General features: G+C 43.5%; 1 protein-coding gene across 2 annotated transcripts; it reads right to left on the bottom strand.

The window, feature by feature from the left end:
• Positions 1-1144: 1144 nt before the first annotated feature.
• On the bottom strand, positions 1145-24549 carry RRP9 (ribosomal RNA processing 9, U3 small nucleolar RNA binding protein). 2 transcript variants are annotated; one of them, XM_089499602.1, is made up of 15 exons: positions 24401-24544; positions 20131-20213; positions 19654-19760; positions 18770-18837; positions 17885-17926; positions 17022-17148; positions 13163-13287; positions 12293-12385; positions 11371-11471; positions 10554-10688; positions 6429-6491; positions 6201-6346; positions 4458-4537; positions 3052-3125; positions 1145-1333 (listed from the first exon to the last, which is right to left on the bottom strand). In XM_089499602.1, exons 1-15 carry the CDS (start codon positions 24485-24487, stop codon positions 1228-1230), a joined length of 1437 nt encoding a protein of 478 aa, XP_089355728.1. In that variant the 5' UTR covers positions 24488-24544; the 3' UTR covers positions 1145-1227. The 2 variants fall into 2 exon arrangements, with proteins under 2 accessions (XP_089355728.1, XP_089355817.1); XM_089499691.1 differs by lacking the exons at positions 1145-1333; positions 3052-3125 and having other exon boundaries at positions 6201-6341; positions 24401-24549.
• Positions 24550-25030: the final 481 nt, after the last annotated feature.

The following is a 25030-nucleotide window of genomic DNA, read 5'->3' as shown; positions in this document are numbered from 1 at the left end:
AACTTGAATATATTAGCAAATTCAATACAGTTAGCATGGTGATATCTACAAAATAAACTGTCTTCTGATTATTAAATTAGCAAAGCAAGAAAAATAGTGACTCATGTTGTGAGGAGGTCCCTCCATTATTATTTATCCTTGTTCCAATAGTGATTTTTTTTGTATGTACAGGACAAATTAAGGATGCAATACTGTACACCTTGATAGGAAATGAGAACCACTGAACAGTGCAGGATTAGCTTCCAAGCATGCATATAATATAGCTGCATTATTTATTCCAAGTGAAGGTTGAAGAAAAAGATAACAAATGGAATGAAGCTACTCGAGTGCGGTGAGGGACTACCTGAAATTAAAGATGCTTGCAAGCACATATATCCTCTGAGCTATTCTAGACTGAGCGGTCAAGCTCTACAGCACATCTCCTCAGTGGATTAAGATGAAAGTAGTATGACTGGATACACTTTAAAAAATTACAGATAGATGGTGAAGAATAACTACAAAGTAAATAGGCATTCCTGTTTTGGTCCCTTCAACCCATTGTTGTTGTTGCTGTTGTTATACCACATGTTACTGATTGGAGTTATGTACCATCAATTATTCAGATTCTATTCAAGAATCCAGGAGCCAGTGAGGTATTGTCAGGTAATGTGACATGTTGCAAAGAGTCAAATTTTGTAACTATAGCAATTACTTCATTTACTACTACTGCTAATCTTATAACTACCTTTTCCCTGGAAGTCAAGACATTTCCAAGTGCCCTATTACTTGAAGATCTCAAGCATGCTAGTCATACAGATCTGCAAACCCTATTTACATTCTGAACTGATATCAAATCTTTTTTCCTAATGTGCCAAGAAACAGTACAATATTTGTATCCCTTGGTCACAAATGATTCTTTCTTTCCCAGAAACTGGTCAGGGACCAGCAGCTGATAGCTTGAAGACTGGCACTAGTCCATGGGCAACTACTTTGAGTAGTATTGTATGTTTGATCAGTTGATCGTAATAAATCTACTACTGAGTAGCATTGCTCCAGACTACCAGAGAGAATGGTGCCCTGTTTCAGAAACGACAACCTCCTTTTTCTTCATTCATAGCCCTATGATATAATACCAAGAATGTAATTAAGGGAAAGACACTTCCAATTTACAAACAAAAACAATAGCTTTAATATACAGGTTTCATCCATATAAACCATTTACATAATGATTTGCAAAATGTTCAAATGCTAAGAGCCTTCACCAAGTATCTGTGTGTTGCCTGCCACAGTCTTCTTAAGTGGAACAATGCAGATGCTATTCTTGGCTTCTTTGATCCTCCACCAACGACCCAATCTGCAATATAGCCCAGGTAAAATAAATTAAGTGCCACAAAACCACTCCTCTTCAATGTCATCATGTAGTATCTCAGAACTTGAAGCCACAGAAAGGAAGCATGCCTTTCACAACACCGATGCGCATACATACATACATACATACATACATATATATATATATATATATATATCCTCCGTTTCTCTCAATGGGTTACTTTAGGTGGCTTAAAGTTTAGGCTAAATCAAAATACAGCTAAAACAGTGTGTACTATAAACATCTTTAAAAAGCAATAAAATAAGTAATTAACATAAAAAAGTAGAAGTCCTCACCACTTGTGCCTGTGACAGTGGTGGGACTGAGCGAAACTATTCTACAAACAATCTTAAAATTTGACCAGGCACATATAAGGAGATACAATCTTTCAGTTATCTGGACCCAAACTGTTTAGGACTTTGTAGGTCCTAACCAGCACTCTGAATTACACCTAGAAACAGACTAGTAGTAGGCAGTAACGATTTGGCAAGAGGGGAGTTATATTTCCCTATCACTGGCCCTGATTAGCAGCTTGGCTGCAGCATTTAAAACTTACTGAAGTTTCTAAACTATTTCCAAAGGCAACTGCACTCAGAGAGCATTACAGTAAGCCAAACCGGATGTAAACAAGGTACACAACACTGTAGCTAGACCTGACATCTCCAGGTAAACTGCACAAACATACTCTTGACCACCGCTGAAACCTGGGCCTCCCAAGCTCAGGTATGAGTCCAGGAGTATATACAAACTGAAAACTTGAGATTTCAGATTGAGCATAACCAGATCCACCACAGGCTAAATCCCTGTTCTCTGATCCACCTTTCACCTGACCAGGAGCACATCTCTAGTCTGATTTAAGCTTGAGTCTTTTCACCCTTGTACAGTCCATTACTGACAGCCGACTATAGTGCCATCAAAATGTACAACATTGGTAAACTAACACAACTGATCTGATAAGTTGCCGACACAGATGGAACTGAAAACAGGGATTGGTAAGATATTTTTTTTCATATTCCTTCCCAGGAGTTTTGTCTCAAGAAGAAAACTGAATGATGGCATTTTAGTTTAGTTTTACTGACTATTACTGCCTAACATAGCTCTTTATTCAGAAAGGAAGCCCATCTTCTCCAATCTAAACTGGATTTAAATAATAAATCCAGATTTAACTGTAAATTACTTCTACTGTTTTAAAGTAAGCTTCAAAAAGGCTTCTCCTATGATCATTCAAATCAGTATTAAGCCAGAAATGCGTTTTTCTCCTATTCATTCTCCCAACAAAACATCATGACCATGGGCACATAAAGTATAAAAACTTCAAATTCTATCAAATTCCATGAGGATACTGAGAGGCCAGCAAAAGAGCCCAAGTCATGACTCTGAGCCTCTCTATATTAAAGGAAGCCTGGAAAAACAATGATTTAAACCATTTTACATTTGTTGATTACATTGTAATCAGTCCTGCCTTCCCAGGTCACACAATAAATATACCCAACTCCTTTCCAGGCAAGCATTCTCTGAAGATGCCAGCCACAGATGCTGGTGAAACGTCAGGAAGAAACTCTTCTAGAACATGGCCACATAGCCCCCAAAACCCACAAAAAACTATCTTACATTTGTTTATCTGACAGTCAATGTATATCATCATAGGGTGCCAATACAACTGGAAACCATGTACATATAATAATATAATCAAGATGAAGTACCTGTGCTCTTGTCCAATTCCAGCAACGAGAAAGTTTCCAGAACTTGAGAACTTCAAGCTATTGACAAAGCCAACCTGAAAAAGAAATACATCTCTATACTAAACATCAAGAATTGGGCAGCTGTTTATCTTATCTAAATACTAGCTGATTCAATGGTTTGCTACAGCAACCAGTTTAACATGTTTATGTTACAGACATTGGTTAGCAACAGCATGATGTAAGATGAAGTCAGAGTTTCAATCTCCACACAATTCAGAAGCAAATCAATCAACAACATGCCTGAGATATCCAAGGGTGCTGTACTTATTTCACCAAAGATTCTTGTGGCACCTTAAAGACCAGCAGATTCATTATATATAATCTTCCAAAGGCTTCTCCAGTCAAAAGACAGTTGTTTTTGTTGCAGCCAATTACCAGTTTCCCCTCTGGAAATGGTTATGCATTTCAAGGTTATCACCGAGATTTTATCCATAAATTATAATAACTCCACTACTTGGCCCTTTTATACAACTTAAGCCAGTCCTAGATTTCCTTTCTTCCTCACTTGCAGCCTCAAACCTGTCTAAAGTTTTGAAGTAGCACTTCTTGCTGAAGTTATGCTTTGTGGCAGTTCTAACCCCGAAGTTCCTGCTGTAGTATCAAGGGAAGGCATTGTGTTCTTGAAGCCATAAGAATACAGTTCAGAGATACTGGGTAATTTAGATGAAGCTTACAGTTCAGAACAAAATGGGTATGTTTTTCCATGTAAGATAACATGACCACTCAACAGAGAACACTGGAACTTAACACAGTTAATCTAGCACTCGTGAGCTATTGTGAGGAAGAAAACTCAGCTGCACAAAAAATAAGCATTTACGTAGGATCTTGGAACATTCAAAGCATTTCATACACTTTCTCTCAATAAGTCTTTCAACAACTCTGCAAGAAATGTTTTAACTGCTATCACATCTTAAAAGGATGGGGATGGGGGGTGGGAGCAGGAGCTAAGAAAAAGTCTTGACCAAGGCAGCCAAGGATTAGTGGTCTAGGTGAAGTCTGTGCATGAGAGTCTATTGTTTAGTTCAGGGGTTCCCAACCTGTGTTCCAAGGAGCCCTTTGGGCTCTGTGTGCATTTCCCAGGTGCTCTGTGGCTACTCCAGGAAAGTGAAAGAAATAAAAATTGAATGAAATTAAAGAATAAGAATATATTCTTATATATATTCCTAAACACCATTAAGTTTTAAGACATAGGATGGGCTTCTCAGGGCCTCTGCCATAGAAATAAAGGCTGTGCGAGTCAAAAAGCTTGGGAACCCCTGGTTTCATTCATTTAGCTCTCAGCTTTAAATCTTGTTTATTGTTGAACACTACCAAAAAGAATACCTTAAAACAATCAGCTAAATTCCCCCACCAAATAATTATCTCACCATGGGAATTTCAAAGAGTGGCTCCAACTTCTGGAATCCTCCTCCACACTTCCACAACTTCACACTGGAACTATGGGAACCTGCCAATAACAAAGCATAGGATACCTTTTCACAATCAGCATTTTAAGTAATAGAAGTTTTCCTGTTCCAGATGAGCTGACATTTCTGGGCTTCAACATCGGTCCCTTGAGTCAATGAAGAGAATTAAGTTTATTCCTGGATTACAGTCACCTCTGCTTTCGTGCATCTTGATTTTCCCCTGCTGCTTCCATCTTATATTGATTAACATGAACTGGTTTATTACTTGCAGAATATCTTCAAGAAATCTAGTACTTAACAAGGTTGGCAGTTGGGAATCCTCTGCATGTAGAGGATCCAGAAGACATATATGCTAACGAATAAGAACTAAACATGGTTATTTCTGCAGCTCTTAGATTTCTCAGACCACCCTCCCCTGGGTAGCCAGGGGAAAAAAATCCTGGCAACATTTTTGAGGGGGTGAGATTTCTGTTTCTGGAAGCTTCCAGGAGCTGCAATGCTCCTGAAAACAAGGTGCAATGCCACCACATGCGTTCTTTCACTTCCCAAAGTGAATTTGAGGCACTTCCCAAAGTTTTGTTAGTGGAACTGGTGCAGACTACAGGAGACCCAGGTAGCTGAAAACTGCCCTCTCAATCCTTGCAGATATCCCGGTCCCGCTACTGTACATACTAAGTACCAACCATCCCCATATTGTCAGCCTGAGAAATGTGTTCCTTTCCAGCCAAAGATTTCTAGCCTGCTTAATCTAATCTGCTTCAACAAGGTGTTACTGACAAAGAAGTTTCTGCTTAACTTAGCAGAAATCAACTGCTGACTTAAGTATAAAACTAGATGTTTCTCCAAAAGGACTCAGCTATGTAATTTGACATCATACTCCCAAAACATCAGAACACTCTACCTAAAGTCACTCAGGAGACAGCTGAGAAGCAGTTCAGGTGAAAGTAACAAGAGACCCACCCTGTCATCAGATGTCTGAAATAGCTGTCTGTATTTGGGGTACTCACACGGCAATACCAATGCCGTGAAGAAGGTGTTATTTCCTGTGTGAACCATGTACACTTTAATAAGGATCATGGGACTTGCTGCAGAATTAAGCAGAACCTGTTAGGCACAAACTGGCTGCTGAAACTAGATGAAAGCAGAAGGTAGCTTTAACCAAAGCAACTAGAATCCTATACATGTCTACTCAGGAAAAGGCTCCACTGAATTCTATGGGACTTGCACTAACTATTTCATAGGATTTTAGCCCACTACTACATTCTACCACAGCAAGTCTTAGGAGTGAAAAGAAACCCCAGCCCTAAGAGTCTAGGAGACGTCTCTCCTCTATAATCCCATCCCCCAAGGACTCACCATTTTCCTGCCTCCTGACACTCCACCAACAGATGGCCATGTAGTGGATAAGGGAGGCTGGGGGTCAGCATAGGATCGCCTGGCTATGTTCTAATATCTGGAGCTTGATAACAGCATCCTCCAGATGACCAGAAGCAGCTCCTAAAGGATGTCTGCATCATTTTACACTGGCTATCAGAACTTCCAAAGCAATTCACATCCTCAGCTGTACCCTCAACTCCTCCATAATAATGAATTTTACCATGCTTCTCATCCCCAACAGACTTTGAAAGAAAGCCCACATCCCTCCCTCCACTAGCCCCAAGGAAACAAGAAAGGAAACAGTAATGATACTGCAGTATGAAGTACCTGTAGCTATGAGGTCACTGTTGAGCAAGGCAGCAACTGAAGAGATCCAATATGGCTGTTCCAGACCCTGCATGCCATGGAGACCGTGGGCTTTCTTCACTACAGTTAGAGGTTTCTTTTTTGAAAGACCCCAGAGAGCTACTGACCTTAAGAAGAACAAACCAACAATTACACCACATGAAAGAGCCACAGTAATTCTGCAAGATCAAAACTTCTGCTGGTACTTACCCATCGTCTGCACCAGACACCATATGCTCTTCATTGATCAGCTGGATACAATCAATGGAGCCCCTAATCCAAAAAAAAGAAAACATCATTTGTTTTTCAACTGTATGTTGCAATCCATTAGAGAGGAAACATGAAGATTCCAGGCTACTAGGACTCAATAGCAGGTGGTGTAGTGCCAGACATACAGCCAAGGGAAAATCAAACTTAAAACAACCTGATATAAACCCAGGGAAGGAAGGAATGTCAGAATCCATTTCTGCGCCCATGCTACTCACAAGTAATGGGGTAAATACATTTTTATTTAAATAGAATTGGTTGTGCAGAAGGTTTTTCAACAGATTGTCTTCTATACTTTTATTCCTATACGGTGTGCCACTGGTAACCACTGGTGTTTGGTTCCAGGACTACCACACCAAAATCCATGGATGATCAAGTCTCATTAAACATAATAGTGTGGCAAATTGGTCTCCCTTTTATAAAATGGCAAAACTGAGGTTTGCTATTTGAAATAAATATAGATATATAGATATACACACACACAGAAAAACACACACATTAAAAATACATATATTTTCAAACCATGGATGGTGGATAATATATATATTACCCACCATCCATGGTTTGAAAATATATGTATTTTTAATGCGTGCGTTTTTCATGATTTCATGATTAAATGTGAGGGGAATAACATCCCATCAGGAAATCCCACATTCAGTGACATTACTGTGATTGCTATCACCCAGTGTGGAGGGGATGGCGGGAGTTGCCTGCCCCTCGTTCACCTGCACCCCCAGGCCATCGCCTCCCCCACTGCTTGGGGGACAGGATTCTGTTTCGGGTCTGGCGCAGCTGCTTGGGCAAACAGCCATCCCAGAACCTAAACAAAAGGCACCATACCCTAGCATCAGTGACCCCTACTAGGGAGCAGTGCTGAGGCCTCCAGATGGACGACCTGTTTAGGGTCTGGTGTGTATGCTTGGGTGAACAGCCATGGTGGGCCCTAATCAGAAGGCACTGCCCCCCAGCAGCAGTGGTGTTGAGGCCTCCAGATGGCCTGATCATGGTCTTGTGTGACTGCTGGGTGAGAAAGAAAGGGAGGTGATACTCTCTCTTACCCAGCAGCTGCACTAGTTCCACCAGGTGTACTCCCCCCCCCCCATGCACACCCCCTTCTGGGATGTCACCCAGTGTAATCCACAACCCACCGACCCCCAGTGGTGCCCCTGCCCTACATTAGAACCATCCTCACTCAGCCTAAGAACGTCACTCTTCAGTACCCAAGTTACTTTTTTAGGCCTGTCTGTGTTTTGGTGTAGGGAAGGAATGATCGTGGGGTACCAGTTTCCTGTATATAACTACCTGAGACAATGTACTTATCTCAGTCTGACAATCAAAAAAATCACAGAAACTTAGAACTGGAATGGACCACAAGGGCCATCTAATACAACCTCTGCCCATTCAGTCTCTGTTTAAAGACTTCCAAAGATGGAGAGTCCATCACTCTCCGAGGCAGTCCATTCAATAGTTCTTACAATAAATACATTCTAACGTTTAAGTGGAATTTCTTTTCTAGTAATTTGAATCCACTGGTTCTTGATTTAATTTCCGGATCAGAATAAAACAAGTTCATTCCCTATTCTACATGGCCTCCCTTCAGATATGTAAAGATGACTATTATGTCACCTCTCAAATCTTTTTCTCGAAGTTAACTCAGCTCTCTATGCTGTTCCTCCTAAGGCCTTGTTTCCAAACCTTTGATCCAGGGGTAGGCAACCTTTTTGAGCCGGGGGCCGGGTTGGTGTCCCTCAGGCGACTGGGGGGCCGAAGCCGGGGGTGGAGCTTGAACCCTCCAGGGCGGGGCCACGTGCGAGGGGTGGAGCTTCCACCCTCCGGGGCGGGGCCGTGTGCCGGGGGTGGAGCTTCCACCCTCCGGGGCGGGGCTGTGTGCCGGGGCGGAGCTTCCACCCTCCAGGGGCCACGCCTCCCCATCTTTGCTTGCCCCTGACGGGGCCCCAGGCCCCATCAGAGACCGGCAAAAAAGCTGGTGGGACCAGCCACCAGCACTGGAGGGCCCCCTGGAGGGCCCCAGCGACGGCACCGGGCCTCCCAGAGGCCCCCTGCCGCCGTCGGAGCCCTCCTGGAGGGCCCCAGCGATGGCAAAGGGCCCCCCAGAGGCCCCCTGCCGCCCTCGGAGCCCTACTGGAGGGCCCCAGGGATGGCAAAGGGCCCCCCAGAGGCCCCCTGCCACCCTCGGAGCCCTCCTGGAGGGCCCCAGGGACGGCAGCAGGCCCCCCAGAGGCCCCCTGCCGCCCTCGAAGCCCTCCTGAAGGGCCCCAGGGATGGCAAAGGGCCCCCCAGAGGCCCCCTGCCACCCTCGGAGCCCTCCTGGAGGGCCCCAGGAATGGCAAAGGGCCCCCCAGAGACCCCCTGCCGCCCTCGGAGCCCTCCTGGAGGGCCCCAGGGACGGCAAAGGGCCCCCCAGAGGCCCCCTGCCACCCTCGGAACCCTCCTGGAGGGCCCCAGGGACTGCAAAGGGTCCCCCAGAGACCCCCCTGCCGCCCTCGGAGCCCTCCTGGAGGGCCCCAGGGACGGCAGCAGGCCCCCCAGAGACCCCCTGCCGCCCTCAGAGCCCTCCTGGAGGGCCCCAGGGACGGCAAAGGGCCCCCCAGAGGCCCCCTGCCGCCCTCGGAGCCCTCCTGGAGGGCCCCAGGGACTGCAAAGGGTCCCCCAGAGACCCCCTGCCACCCTCGGAGCCCTCCCGGAGGGCCCCAGGGACGGCAGCGGGCCCCCCAGAGACCCCCTGCCGCCCTCGGAGCCCTCCTGGAGGGCCCCAGGGACGGCAAAGGGCCCCCCAGAGGCCCCCTGCCGCCCTCGGAGCCCTCCTGGAGGGCCCCAGGGACGGCAAAGGGCCCCCCAGAGGCCCCCTGCCGCTGTCGAAGCCCTCCTGGAGGGCCCCAGGGACGGCAAAGGGCCCCCGAGAGGCCCCCTGCCGCCCTCGGAGCCCTCCTGGAGGGCCCCAGGGACTGCAAAGGGTCCCCCAGAGGCCCCCTGCCACCCCCGGAGCCCTGCTGGAGGGCCCCAGGGACGGCAGCGGGCCCCCCAGAGGCCCCCTGCCGCCCTCGGAGCCCTCCTGGAGGGCCCCAGGGACGGCAGCGGGCCCCCCAGAGGCCCCCTGCCGCCCCCAGAGCCCTGCTGGAGGGCCCCAGAGACGGCAGCCGCGGCCGCCCATCGCAGCTTTTCGCCGCTCTGGGCGCCGCCATTTCGGGCGAAAAAATGGCGGCGCCCATAGCCCCAGAGGCCACTCTGGGCGCCGCCATTTTTTCGCCCAAAATGGCGGGGAGGTCGCGCGAGACTTCGCCGCCATTTTGCCGACCAAAATGGCGGCGCCCAGAGCGGCGAAAAGCCGCGACGGGCGGTGGCGGCGGCGGCAGCAGCAACAGGAGGCAGGGGCAGGCCGCCAGGCCTCCGCGGGCCACATCCGGCCTGCGGGCCGGAGGTTGCCGACCCCTGCTTTGATCATTTTGGTTGTCTTTTTCTGGACATGTTCCAGTATGTCAATCAGAAACTCATTTTAAAAATCAAATTCTGTATTGATTAATAACAATCACTAATCCCGCATACAAGGTGACAAGTGTTGGGAACAATCTAGCTCCTACAACCGGGGTCTCCCAACCAACTATCTTGCTTCAAAGGCAAAAACCTCCAATTCGCATGGCAGAAATACAGAACTTTCAGGTGGATTCCCCAACTCCAAGAGATGGGGGATGCATGCATATAAGCAGCTGTAGCAGGAGGAAGGAACTAGAAGGAATTGAAGATGGTTCTGCCCTTTCCTTGACTATGAGAGTAGAAGAGTTACAAAGAAATTTCTGGATCCCACCTTTTCCCACTGCAGGATGAGAAAGAGGCATGGCTCTATCAGAGGCATGGCTCTAAAAAAGTCTGACCAATAAATGGAGGGAAAAGCTGCCATTTATGCCCATGAATTATCTGCTGAGACCACAGTAGACAGATTTAGTTCCAGATGATAGCAGAGCTGCAATAATGTCATGGTCTGACTTGTCTGTCTTCCATCACATACTCTTTATAAGAGAATCCTTTAAAAAAGTAAACATTCTTACTCACTGATGTCCATAAAAAACAAGCTGGGATTCCTCAGGGATTTTCCAGACCCTGACTGTGCCATCCCTCCCTCCTGATGTGACACAGCATTCCCGGCTCAGGCTGTCCAGTCCCGTGATCACATCTTGATGGCCAAACCTAAGGAAGAAAGGAGAGAAAGAAGCAGATGGAGATTCAGCTGTAGGATATGTGCATTTGAACTATTTAACTTATTTTGAGATCGATTATTAGATGACTGCAATACGCAAAACAACTGTGAAGAAAAGCCACCATGTCAATAGGTCTCTAAATCCAATCTCCACCCTGTCCTCTACATTGCTTTTGTTGTCTGCAGAGATACATATGATTTTTCAGCTACAATCCTAGCGATGACATAAAACTGCCACAATCTGGTATGGGGGCATTACAGAAGAAGATACTCATCACCTCCCTGGGTAATGACTTTGACCTGGATGTGTAACAGCAACCAAGGAATTCCCAGGTGCAGCTACATCCCAGGATCACTGATCAGGAGCCGAACTGCTCTCTTTGATCAGTTGGGAAAGCAGAAGCAGCCTTTTCCTGGTCCTTCTTTCCCAGATCTACAAGAACATCCAGAATGTGCTTGGTTATACCTCTGCAGCAATTAGTAGCTGGGCTCTAGAAGCTGGCACTGAAGAAAACCAGCCCCCTGCTCCAAACCCATGTTAAGTAGACTGGCAGAAACTTAAACTCTGTTATTCTGCTAACTGGATTTCAGCCTTAGAGTTTATATGCCACACCCACTTCTCAGGTTCTTTTCCCTAATCCCAAAAATGTGGGGTAAGAACACATGGCTTACAAAGTTTCCACATAGGCATTCTCTGCTACATTCCACACTTTGACTGAACGATCATGTGAAGCACTGTACAGCTGATGCGTGCCCTTCCGGAAAGACAAACCCTGCATGGAAGAAATGTAGGGGTAAGAAGACAGGAATAGTGGCATAAGTCAGGAGGTAGACTGCTTAGTGTTCCCAGTAATAGCCACTTGAATCGAAATCTAAACTCTAACTTCCAAGAGGAGAGAGAAAATCCCAATACTACTGAATGAGCAACAGGTACAACCAACAAGTGGAATAAGCTTGTCTCTTCAGGACTGCATAGCACTTTTTTAAAAGTACCCTTAAGTTCTTGTGGATCCCTTTTTCAGGATACACAATGAAGTTCTTGTGGATCCCTTTTTCAGGATACACAATGAACTTTCTTTACAATCCTTTTTTAATTAACAGTATTAGAACACCCATTTTGCAATTCCCAGTTTGATCAAAATGTCTCCACAGGTGGTATTGGTGCTGGTTGTTATTGAAATATTTATACCCCACCCTATATCAAAGATTTCAGGGTGGCTTACAAATAGCATGAAAACAAGTTAAATAGTTTAACAATATAATAATCATTTACAATTTTTTTAACCCACTTTTCCTATCGTATAGTTTAAAGCAGTTCACAACACACAATACAGCTTAATGTAGAAAATCAGGCCAACTATCAGGGATTCTGGTTTTTCTGGCCAAAAAGGAAGCAAGTAAACTCTGATTTAGGAGTAAAGATTGCTTCTGCAAACTATGCTCTCCAGATTAATGGGAAATTTTTCATTCATGTAATTCTTGCTCATTTTACGACATACAGTAGTATTAAACGCATGCTGAACTTATAACAACCGAAATCCTGCATGTGCCTGTTCTATCATTTCTTTGCCTCCAAGCTGTGGAATTCACTCACCGACACAGCATCTCGATGACCTGTAAATTTGTACAGGTGCTTGCATGTTGCAGCTTCCCAGATCATAATGAGTTTATTTCTATCTCCTGTTGCCTAGCAGAGAAAGACCAGACAAGATACTCTTATCAGTACTCACAGTCCTTCAGTAATATTGAAGATTCTTAAACATTTCCTTTATCAACAGTAATAAGATATCCAATTGAGAGCTACACTGTCAATGACAATTCAGACAAATTGATTCGTTTTTGATTTACACTACAGCCAGTGTGGTGTAGTGGTTTGAGCATCAGACTTACTACTCTGGAGACCAGGGTTTGAATCCTCCCTCAGCAATGGAAAACCATTGGGTGATGTTGGGCATGCCACACTCTCTCAGCCTCAGAAAAAGGCAAAGGAAAACACACTCTGAATAAATCTTGCAAAGAAAACCTCTTGATAGGGTGCCTTGGGGCTGCGGTAAGCCAGGAATGGCTTGAAGGAACACAACAACATTTATAGACCCCAACTATCTTACAGGCTAAGGCCAATAGCAACCATAATGTGTACTAATGTCAGCCAGTAACAGCAACAGAGAAACTTCATATTTCTGTGAAAGGGAAAATCTGAAGCCCAGGACTGTAACAGCCCATCACACACACTACTGGCACAGTCAGTAATGCAAAGGTTGATCAATAATTAATTATATGAGTAACATCCTCATCCTAGCAAGTGGATGAAATCATAGAATGGGATAGTTGTAGAGATGGATCCAGTTTTTGAGATTTAAGATGTAAAAACAAACAACAAATTTTCAGAACGAATAGTCCACCAACCTTCTTAAAGAACAAGTGTCTTAATTCCTCAGAGCAAGAGAAAAGTGGGTTTCCTTACCAGGTATTTGCCATCGGATGATATAGCCATACAGAGGATGTGTGCTGTGTGCCCAATATGACTGTCTTCAGGCCCCTTCTTTCCCCTTTGGATCACATGAAGCTTGTTCCCGCTCTCCACATCCCCTAAGATATAATAATTTCTAGGTTATTTGAACAAGAACAAAATCAGACATTTTCAAGTAAATTAATTATATTTGAGAATCTTCCCAAGGGCACTGCAAACTTAAGTTAGTGTAAAATCCAGTTAAGGAATTTCTCACAAAAAGATCCAGCAAGATAACCTGTAACCCAAACTAAGAAAGGTTTTCCCTGTAAACCCAAGTTCTGATTTTGACAGCAAGTAGTTCCAAATACCCTAAAGGCATCAAATCCTATTTGAACTTTGAAGCAAAGCAGGGACAGCCCTGGTTAGTACTTGGATGGGAGACCACCAATGAATACCAGATGCTGTAGACTATACTTCTGGGGAAGGAACTGACAAAACCACCTTCAAGTATTCCTTCCCCAAGAGAACCCAATGAAATTTATGGGTCACCATAAGTCAAGAAGCAACTTGAAGGCACACATCCACACATAGACGTTAAGAAGAAATAATTCAGATTCTGTTCTTTCTCCAGATCCATATGGATCAATAAAAGAAAAGGAAAAGAACAGAAGTAATAGGAATATCAGGTCAAGTTTTAACCATTTCACCAACATTCCCATTTGAACACTGAATACATTCACTGTCACATCCTATTCTACTGATTATTTCACCATTCTCCATATTCCTTTACCAACAAGTTTTGACATACATTTTCTTTCAGAGTTGCCTCACCAAATTACAGAACTAATGTTGTGCTCTATTCCAGTGGCTGCAAACCACAGCAGAATGCAAGGCAGTTAGGTGCTTTCAGCTACACTGTGGGATGGTGGTTTGTGCACTCATTTCCCAAAATGCTATCTACTCCCCAATCACCAAATTCTAATGTATCCTACTGCCAATTAGGGAACAATTTTCACAAAAATACTCCCCTGGATTTTACTGAAATAAAGCCAAGGTAATCACTTCATGATGGCAGAATTCCCTTTTTACCAGATGCTTTACAGGCAGCACTTGGAAACATTTAGACTACAATAGCCGCATTCCCCCGGACAGCACAGACAGTAGCCATGCTGAACGTCACAAAGAGTCAACATGGGTTTCAGAGAAACAAGTCATGCCAGACAAATCTTATCTTTCTTTGATAAAAGTACCAGCTTGGTAGATGAAAGGAATGCTGTGGATATAGTATATCTTGATTCCGGTAAGGCCTTTGACAAAGTTTCCCATGACATTCTTGCAAACAAGCTTGTAAAATGTAGGCTAGACAAGGTAACTGTTACATGGATTTGTAATTGGTTGACTGGCTGAACCCAAAGGGTGCTCAACAATGGCTCCTTTTCCTCCTGGAGAGAAGTGACCAGTGGGGTCCCACAGGGTTCTGTCCTGGGGCCAGTGCTATTCAACATCTTTATCAATGGCTTGGATGACAGAATTGGGAGCATACTTATCAAATTTGTAGCTGACACCAAATTAGGAGGAATAGCTAATACTCCAGAGGACAGGATCAAAATTCAAAATAACCTGAATAGACCAGAAAGCTGGACCAACGCTAACAAAGTAAAATTCAATATGGAGAAATGTAAGGTACTGCACTTAGGGCGGAAAAATGAAATGAACCTATATAGGCTGGGGACACCTGGCTGAATGAGACTACATGTGAAAGGGATTTTAAATATTTGAAGGGATGTCATATTGAGGAGGGAGCAAGCTTGTTTTCTGCTGCTCCAGAGACTAGGACCTGGAGCAATGGATGCAAGCTGCAGGAAAAGAGATTCCACCTCAACATTAGGAGGAACTTCTTAAGGGCTGTTCGACAGTGGAACACACTTCCTCGGAGTGTAGTGGAGTCTCCCTCCTTGGAGGTCTTCAAACGGAGGCTGGATGGCCATCTGTCGGGGATGCTTTGATCTGGATTTCCTGCATGGCAGGGGGTTGGACTGGATGGCCCTTGCGGTCTCTTCCAACTCTATGATTCTATGATTCTATGGATCTGGGAGTCCAAGTAGACCACAAGTTGAACATGAGTCAACAGTGTGATGTGGCAGCTAAAAAGGCCAATGTAATTTTAGGCTGCATCAATAAAAATATAGTGTCTAGATCAAGGGAAGTAGTAGTGCCACTGTATTCTGCTTTGGCCCCACCTGGAATATTGTGTCCAATCCTGGGCACCACAATTCAAAAAGGACATTGAGAAACTGAAGCATGTCCAAAGGAGGGCGACTAAAATGGTGACGGGTCTGGAAGCCATGTCCTATGAGGAACGACTCAGGGAGCTGGGGATATTTAGCCTGGAGAAGAGAAGGTTAAGAGGTGATATGATAGCCCTGTTTAAATATTTGAAGGGATGTCATATTGAGGAGGGAACAATATGCTGCTCCAGAGAACAGGACCCGGAACAACGGATGCAAGCTGCAGGAAAAGAGATTCCACCTCAACATTAGGAAGAATTTCCTGACAGTAAGGGCTGTTCGACAGTGGAACAAACTCCTTCAGTGTGTAGCAGTCTCTTTCTTTGGAGGTCTTTAAACAGAGGCTGGATGGCTATCTGTCGGGGATGCTTTGATTGAGAGTCCCTGCATGGCAGGGGGTTGGACGGGATGGCTCTTGTGGTCTCTTCCAACTCTACGATTCTATGATCTGGTTGCTGCAGTCCAAAAATTAATTTTTCCAAGCTATGACTGCACAGAACCCATAGGTGTTTGAGAATCAACTTCATAAAAATGTTGCCAACAGAGTTTCCAGAGCTCAAAATAAGGTTTAAGCCAATCCAAAATTTCCTTCTTCAAAGCTAAGATAGGCATGGACAAAATCAGCTGGGATATACTACCACAGAATACATAAGAGGGACTACAGATCTGTGATATAATAAAGTCTAATAACTCAATCTCTATCATCTATGGAGTGGGTTTTTTACTCTGTAAATGGGATATTATTTCAAAAAGAGGACCTAAGGAAGCCCTGTGCCCTTCTTTTTTTTTTTTTTTTTTTTTTTTTTTTTTTGGAGAAGGCAGCTGGCAGTCAGAATAATTTTGTGCTATATTACCCAATAGTTTAAATAGTTCAAAGTAGCTCCTTTTATTGAGATTGTCATCTGTGTTTTACCAACCTCCAGTCCAAAAAAGCAGGGGAGGATAACTACACGGGCATAAATCATCTCCAAAAATAATCAAGCATCTAGTAGGAACAGATGTTGGCGTAGATGCTATGCTGAACCACTGGCAAGGCTAATTTTGTATGTACAATTCAAGGACATATTAGTCTAGAAAATGAGTATGCAACAGGATCTTGAAGCATCTTTGAGATAACTGGAAGAGAAAAACTGATAGCATGAGCTTTCATAGACCTGAGCCTCAGACGCATGCATCTGAGGAAGTAAACTCAAGTTTACAAAAATTCACGTTTCCAGCTTCTCTCTTTCAGTTAGCCTCAAAGATACTTCAAGATCTCTTCATAGATATAGCAAGAGATTTCCAAGCTGCAACATTCCCCTGTAAAGAACACATCAGAAAGCTTTATAAAATGGAACCAGATAATAAATGGATAAAGGACCATAGCAAGAGTAACAAAGAGCCACACAAGTTCTGCAGTATTTTGCTAGCAATGCTAGAACTGGCCTCTCCACATTACTAATATTCACAAAGTAAACTGAACTGCCAGCCTTTGGTCCACAGTGAACCTGCTACTTCTCTGGATAACGTCTATTACATTTATAAAGCTCACTCTCGGATCTCTTCCATGTCTTAACACTCTACTCTACAGAGAAAAAACTCACATTTGATGATTGAGCAGTCTTTGGCTGCAGAGAAGATAAATTTATCATCTGGTGAGATTACTAGACAGGTGATGGGAAGCTGGTGGCCTCGTAGTATCCTGATGTCAGATCCCTCCGGAGGCTGCAACTATTCAAAGAGTAGTGATAGGAGTTGCATTCTAGCTAAGGCAGGTATATTGAAGTTTATGGTACAACTGCAACTGTGAGGCCATAATCCCCCCCCCCCCCAGTCCTATTTAAAGTACAGAATTGTCTTTTCATCAGCCACTTGTTCATCACCAATATCTCAGTGATACTGGGCACTAGGCAAAACATCCAATCAATGTTCTTCAGTTTATTAAGCCAGATACAAAATGAGTCTGACCAATTTACTTTTAGATCATAATAGCCATAACAGATTCCTGTATTAAAATTCTTTTCATGCCGTGATAAGATTTCAGCTCTACTTTGCAATACAATGTAGGCTAAATGTAATATTTAATTATATTGCCTTCAAGCTTACATAGATAACTTCTCCCTTCTTCAAAGGAAAGCAGCACTAATTATTCTTACTAGAAACAGAAATGTTAAACTGCTGCATCAAGCCACTGATGAAGTGTTCTTCAAAACATCAGACTTTCGTTTCTGTAGTTAAGTACTATAGCTTCCAGCAGATCATACATTTCATCTTATGTCCAAGAAGATGTGAGAACAATTTTATTTAAGTGGTGATAAAATAAGCCCCCAAGTTATAAGAAACAATAAAAGAAAGAGTCTATGTGCTCATTGGCTAGAAATCATGTCTCCCCTGCTCCTAGGAACAGAGCAATAGGTGCTCTGAAATCCTGCAGAAAAACTGCTCCAGGGACATTATTTCTACTTACAATTTTGGCAATCTGTCGCTGCAATTTTCCCTTCTGTTCAAGCTAAAGGAGAAGAATAAAACAGAGTTAAGACTGTTCACCCAAATTTCCTTCTTTCTTTCCCCCAAACCTAAGCAGTTAACACCTCACTGACTGAGAGATAACCAAATGAGAGAAGACAAACTAAAAACTGTTTCAGTGCAATGAAACAAGAATCTCATTGCAGAGAACACAGCACAAGAACACATATGACTGACATTAGAAGGACATGGGCTTGTGACTCTTTCTGCAACTGATAAATATGATAAAATTAACTACTCAATTTTGGCCCAGAATCTATATAAATATATCATGACCATTAGCTCTTTGCTCTATTCACGGCCATCCTGTAAAATTAGTGTAGTTCACAAGGTGTCTATTATTGCACCTAACAGAAAATGGACTATCTATGCCTTCTAGTAGCCATGTAAATCCTTATACTGAAAACCCAGCTCACATCAACCACAGTTAGTGCCCTTAAGGTGAGCTGTTCATACACTACCCTTTTCTGTATATGAGCAATGCTGTCCCTAATAGTTCTGGTCACTTCTCATTTGCTACATTGAAGCTGGACTTGACAAGATGAAGAGGGCAAGGCTCTTACTTTTTCTGTTTACCAATCAGCCCCTTCCTGCTATGTGGAAGACAAATCTGTTGCTTTTACAACCTTTCCCCACATAGCAATGAGAGCAGAGAGCAGAGCCCAGAGTGGCCTGGTAGCACAGGAGGGTATTTTGTTCTATCCTCTAGTGAGAAGATAATACTCTATGGAAGGAAATACCATTTGCCTTTCTTCTGTGCAATACAAGCTACATAAGTTCCAACAGCTTCCCTCATCCCATCAGGACACCCAGATATACTACTTACCACGTCTTCTTTCAGTCGGCCAGCAACCAGGTCCTTCTCAAAGGCCTCTTCTTCAGCCTTTTCCTCTTCTGTGCAAGACAAACGAAACAGTGAATAAAACTCAGGAATAGACTTAAGAATGCAAATGAAAGAAATACTGCTTTATGGAAACCGCTTTAATCAACCAGGAGACTTCTGCCAGCAAGAACAATTTGTTCTAGCACAGCCATTCATCAAGGTACTAAAGTTCAATTTGTATACATCCCTTCAAACACATGACTGCTACCTGACATTGCATTGAGTACCAGCTCCCTGTTTGCAGCCAGGACAGCTTAGCACACAAACAAACTAGGGTACACAATCATTATGTTTAATCACAGGACTACTGAAACACTGAAAATTTACTGTCACTTCTGGAATCTTTCAGAACAAATTTCCAAAGTCAAGCCATCTCCTCAGTGTACTTTAAGTTAGGCAGGTCAACTTGCTGAAATACCAGTATAAATGACCTGATTTAAATTTCTTGCTTTACGCACCTGGTTAAAATCAATAAAATCAGCCCCCTCAACATACCAAAAGAAACAATATTTTTAAAAAGTAACTCCTGACATTTCATAAGAAATTCCTTTTTTCTAGATTTTCCTATTTGTCAAGGTTTTACTATGTATCTGTTTATTTATGGATCAGTAATAGTCTGGGTTTTTTGGAAACCTGTTTAAGTATATTTAGTCAATTACTTTTTGAAGATATTTCAATAGAGACTGGATGACTCTCTGGCTGGAGTGCTTTAGCTCTATTTTCCTGCATGGCACAATACTGGAATAAATGGCTCTCCCATTCCCTTCCAGTTCTATGATTCTACATAGCATCCCTATTGTATCAAACCCAGCTTTTCTCTCACACACCCTGTTGTCGAAGCTGCTCCAGGTATAATTTTGCCAATCTCAGTTTTTTCTCTTGTGGTGTTTCTTCAATCTCCTCTTCTGCTTCATTGTTCTTTTTCTTTGCTGGGCTGCAGATAAGAAAAACATGACTTACATGGAAGGATCTTATTTCTCCCTTCCAATTGCCCATCAGAAAAAAAAAATCCTCCCATGCTCCTCAGAGAGAACCTTTCAATCCTTAGGGCAACTCCCACAAACAAAGTCTTATCTTCCAGGAATTCTACAAGAGGTTGCATTGCACAGGACTACATAAATACACAGGTCACCCAAACCCACACATCAAGAAAAACTCAGAATACAATTCTCCCATTCAGCTATTTTATGTAACCACCCCAAGGGAATCTGTAGACAGTTTGTTTCTTATTGCATTTTCCTGAAGCCATATATAAATTTCCTTCTAAATCAGAAGTACACCAAAGCAGTCTGGGTTATCCTCACCTATCAGGTTCAGAATCACTGGAAATCTCCTCATTCAGCTTTGAGCCAGCTTTCTGCCAAGCTTTCTCCTCTGTAACAGGAAGCTAGGAAATGAAATATTATTTTCAGAACAGAAATGCAGGTTAGCTGGCACGAAGCATTACTACATCTTAATACCCCTCCCCATTTATTAACAAACCAGAGTGACAGACAGAAGAAACAGCAAATAATGAGTAACTGGAAAATTGTACATCTAAAGCCATTTTATATTACAGTACAGTAACTTCTGCCAAAGGAACAATCCGCAGCAATCTACTACAGCAAGTGTACAAACTGGAAGGCTAGAACTGTAGATCAATTTGGAAGCCTTAGCTTTTCAAATGATGCTGACAGACTTTTCATGAACATTAAAATTTTTAGTGTATTAAATTAGTTTGTTAAAAATAATAATAAAGAACAGTATTTTAAAAACCATTTACAACATCCATATCAACACTGACAAATCTAAAAACAGCTAAACTTACATTAGTGTTAATCACCTTAAGACACATAAGGTGTTCTTCAAGCCTGCTCAAATTTAAGGTGACAATCCAACAGACAGTTTACCACAGAGAAAGGCCACATTCATCTAACGGTCTGACTGCTGAGTCAGCTACAGAATGACCAAATGCAAGAGGACAGAAATACAGCATCTTTTGGGGAAAAAAATTGGTGTTGTTACTTGCCATCAAGTCAGCTTTGAATAAGTAGTGCCTATGTACCCTAAAGGCACCAGATCTCATCTGACCTTGAAGTTTAAGCAGGGTCAGCTTCAGTTAGTACTTGGATGGGAGACTGCCTTTGAATATTGGGTGCTGGAGGATATATTTCAGAGGAAGGCACTGGCAAAACCACCTCTAAATATTCCTTGCCTAAGAAAACCCTATGAAATTCATGACGTTGCCATGAGTCAACTAGTGACTTGAAGGTGTGCACACACACAGCTTTGACTTATAGCAATCCTATTAATGAGAGACCTTAATGAGCAGAGGTCATCAACAGCCCCATTCTAGTCTTGCGAATTTAGAGCTGTGACCTCCTTTTTATTGCTTGCTAGGATGGTATTCACCATGGTAGTACCATAATGGTGACCAGGGGACATGGCACTGATGCAGCTGCAGATATAAACCTATTCTAGAGAGCTGAAGTCCCTGCACAGGCAAGGTTGAACCACCCTAGTGGCAATCCTGCAAAGCATCTATCTGTCAGTATAGACAAAATGAACATAGTTGAACCAATAATCTAACTTAGTATAAGGAAACTTCCCATGTTCCATCCCTGATAGGAAAATTAAAATATTCATGACCAAACAATAGCATACTAAGGTAATATGGATCTAGGTGAATAGAGAGATATTTGTCAGATAAACTAGTGAATCATAGAATCAGAGTTGGAAGAGACCACAACGGCCAACCAGTCTAACCCCCTGCCATGCAGGAACTCTCAATCAAAGCACCCCTGACAGATGGCCATCCAGCCTCTGCTTAAAGATCTCCAAGGAAGGAGACTTTCTGAGGGAGTGTGTTCCACTGTCGAACAGCTCTTACTGTCAGGAAGTTCCTCCTAATGTTGAGGTGGAATCTCTTTTCCTGTCACTTGCATCCATAGCACTGGGCCAGGGGTAGGCAACCTGCAGCCCGCGGGCTGGATGTGGCCCGGCGAGGCCTTGGGACCGGCCCCAGCCTGGTCCTGCCACCAATTGCCGCCGGGGCCTTTGGGGGGGCAATTGTCTATAGAAGCCTCAGAAACATGCATTTATATTAACATTTTTTAAAAAAGCAGCAAATTTTTTCACGTGTCCTCCATTTTTTTTTAAAAAAAGTGTCTTCCATTTGAAAATTTTGTCCTACATTTGTCCTGGTTTATTTATATATTTAATTTTTTTTAAAAAAAAATATTTAATTATTTATTTTTTGGCTTCGGCCCCCCAGTTGTCTGAGGGACAGCAACCCGGCCCCCGGCTCAAAAAGATTGCCTACCCCTGCACTGGGCCCTAGTCTCTGGAGCAGAAGAAAACAAGCTTGCTCCATCTTCAATATGACATCCCTTCAAATATTTAAACAGGGCTATTATATCATCTCTTAACTGTCTCTTCTCCAGGCTAAATGAACTACTGGCTCCATATCACTGAGCTGGTGAATAGTACTCAAACGTTTTACCCTTGAGGCCCCTCTTTATATCGACATACAAATGTCTTACCCCCCTCCCTGCCCCTCAGCAAAGTACAGTGTGCCCGCTCCATATGCGGGCGCATCATAAGCGGCTTCCACTTTACATGGAAGCTGCGCTGCAATCAAATGAATGGGGCACAGGCCCATGGCGCACACACCCCACACCGCTGCAAGCACAAGCCCCATTTAATAGAATGGGGCTTGTGCTTACGCGGAATTTGCCTTATGTTGGGGGGGGCAGAACAGATCCCCCACATAAGGAGAGGCTCCCCTGTATATGAATAAAAATATTTCATTTAGTATGTGCATTTTTATCCACACATTCATGTATATTCATATCTTAAAATTTTATACGGAAATAACATCATTCAAAGTAGAACAGTTTTATTTAAGTAAATTTAATATTTAACTCAACATGGGTGTAAATTTTACTCATAAAAAGGTTTGGGAAGAGGAGGAGGAATCAGAGCTTCTGCAATAAAAGAGTAAAATGTAATTGAGTGATAAAGAAAAATTAAGTACGGCAGAGTCCTAATTAAATGTAAATTACTGTTGACCTATATATACATGTTAATTTCTTTTGGTATATGTATAGAAGTGTATTGATGTACATTGTAATGTATAATGTATACGGCAAATGTATGTTTTTACTTACATATGTTGGAAAACAATAAAAATTATTTTCTTAAAAAAGGAATCAGAGCTTCCAAGTCTTGTTTTCCCCTTGAGAAACTCTTGCTCCATCCTGTGAGAACTACTGAGATCAAGGGCATGCGTATTCATAAAGAGCTTGGAAGTTACTGTTTTCAACGCGAGTTCCTAGAATACCCCAGCAAGCTAAATGAACCCAATAGTCTGACTGGCAACTCAGTGCCAGAGGTACAAACTCCTGCACCTTTTAGAAAGGACTGCCGTTGTCATTTGTCATCAAATCAACTTCAACGTATGATGACCCCATTAATGAGAGACCTCCAAGAGCTTTGGTCACCAGCTGCTCAACTCTTGCAAACTCCTTTACTGAATCAGTCCATCCATAAAGTGTCCCTCTTTTGCTAGTGCCTTCCACTCTAACAAGTGCTACTCTTCCGCATGTTGTGACCCAAGTTTAACAGCCTCTGTTTACTCATTTTGGCTTCTAGGGAGAGTTCAGGCTTAACTTCCTTTTGGACCCATTGATATGTCTTCTTGGCAGTCTGTGGTATCCACTGGGCTCTCCCACATTATTATTATTATTATTATTATTATTATTATCGTATATCCCACCTTTCTCCCAATATAGGGACTCAAGGCGGCCCAACACACCCCATTTCAAATATGTTGATCCTCTTCCCGTCAGTCTCCTTCACTGCCCACTTTCACAATCATGCACAGAAACTGGAAGAACAACATTATGGATCATTCTGACTTCTGCATTCAGTTATTCTGCTGCAGCCCTTCTAACTCAGGTCTCTAGAAGTGATTTTATTATTGTTATGTAATAATTTTAATGTTATTGTTTTGGGGAGGGATAATGGGTTTTACTTTGTATTGTTATACTTTATCACTGCGGTAAGCTGCCTTGATCCTGGTGGGGAGAAGTGGGATAAAAACATATTATTATTATTATCAATTAGATGTCATTACTGCCCATTCCTCCACAGCAAAGGCAGTGTCTGCAGCATAGAACTAATCCAGTTTGACATCGTTTTAGCTGCCTTGGCTCAGTGCTGTGGAACCCTGGGATTCACAGAGAGACATCTCACAAAGCTACAGGCCCCACCGATTCCATACCCCTGAGCCAATCTGGATTATTTCTGCTGTGTGGACGCAGCCTAAGGATGCTGCCACACTGCACCATTAATGCGGTTTGATCCCACTTCAGCTGCCATGACTCCATCCTGGGAACTGTACTTTGTTGTGGCCCCAGAGCTCCCTGACAGAGAAGGCTGAATGTCTCACAAAGCTACAGATCCCAAGATTCCATAACACTGAGCCATGGCAGTTAAACCGGTATCAAACCGGACTATTTCTGCAGTGCGGATGAGACCTTAGTCCACCTATGTGGAGCTGCCTTGGATTGATTCAGCTGCCCTTCCTCTGACCTTCCGCTTCTTCCGCCCCGCAGAGGCCCCTTGAGGCTGCTTCTCCTTCTTCTGCTTCTCCCTCTTCCTCTTGCCTGCCGCCGCCATGCTTCCACCAGGAGGGCTGCCAGAGCAACAGCCAGGGCTTCCTGCACGTGGGTCATGAGTCCCACCCCGCGCGCCTTCCCATTGGTCAGAAACTCCCCGTTTTTCCTCATTGGTTGAAATTCCCCCCGAACTAGAATCTGATTGGCTAGGACGCGCCTCCTCCTCCGTTCGATTCGTTCTCATTGGTCTGCAATAAAGTTGAGAGTTGAGACTGCTGGCCTATCGAATCGCCCATCGCACTATGGGAGCGCGGCTTCTTATTGGACGAGCGCCGCGCGAGGAGGAGCCTCGCCTGTATCAGAGACAGGGCTGGAAGGGGAGGAACAGCGCCACCTTCTGGAGAGATTTAGCAGCGCCACCTTCTGGAGAGATTTAGCATCGCCGCCTACTGGAAAGGCTCTGAACTGCTGTTTCTGGCAGAAGGTCCAATATAACATCCAAACAATGATACCTTTATTGGACCAACCAAAGTGCACAATTACATGTTGCAAGCTTTCGAAGTCACACTGGCTTCTTCATCAAGCAAACTGGAGAAAGAAATTG

Source organism: Sceloporus occidentalis, unplaced genomic scaffold (genome assembly GCF_023333645.1).
Source record: "Sceloporus occidentalis isolate IW3139 unplaced genomic scaffold, rSceOcc1.0.p SCAF_1, whole genome shotgun sequence".
Classification (NCBI taxonomy): domain Eukaryota; kingdom Metazoa; phylum Chordata; class Lepidosauria; order Squamata; family Phrynosomatidae; genus Sceloporus; species Sceloporus occidentalis.
The sequence above is the reverse complement of the archived record's forward strand: the minus strand, read 5'-3'. Positions and strand labels throughout refer to the sequence as shown.

Bases quoted from the DNA above. Each gene is read 5' to 3' on its own strand.
- RRP9 (XM_089499602.1), bottom strand. From the start codon at position 24,487: ATGGCGGCGGCAGGCAAGAGGAAGAGGGAGAAGCAGAAGAAGGAGAAG. The intron at 20,214-24,400 runs GTCAGAGGAAGG...TTCATTTCCTAG, and splicing joins CGGGGCGGAAGAAGCGGAAG to CTTCCTGTTACAGAGGAGAA. The intron at 19,761-20,130 runs GTGAGGATAACC...TCTTATCTGCAG, and splicing joins AGTGATTCTGAACCTGATAG to CCCAGCAAAGAAAAAGAACA.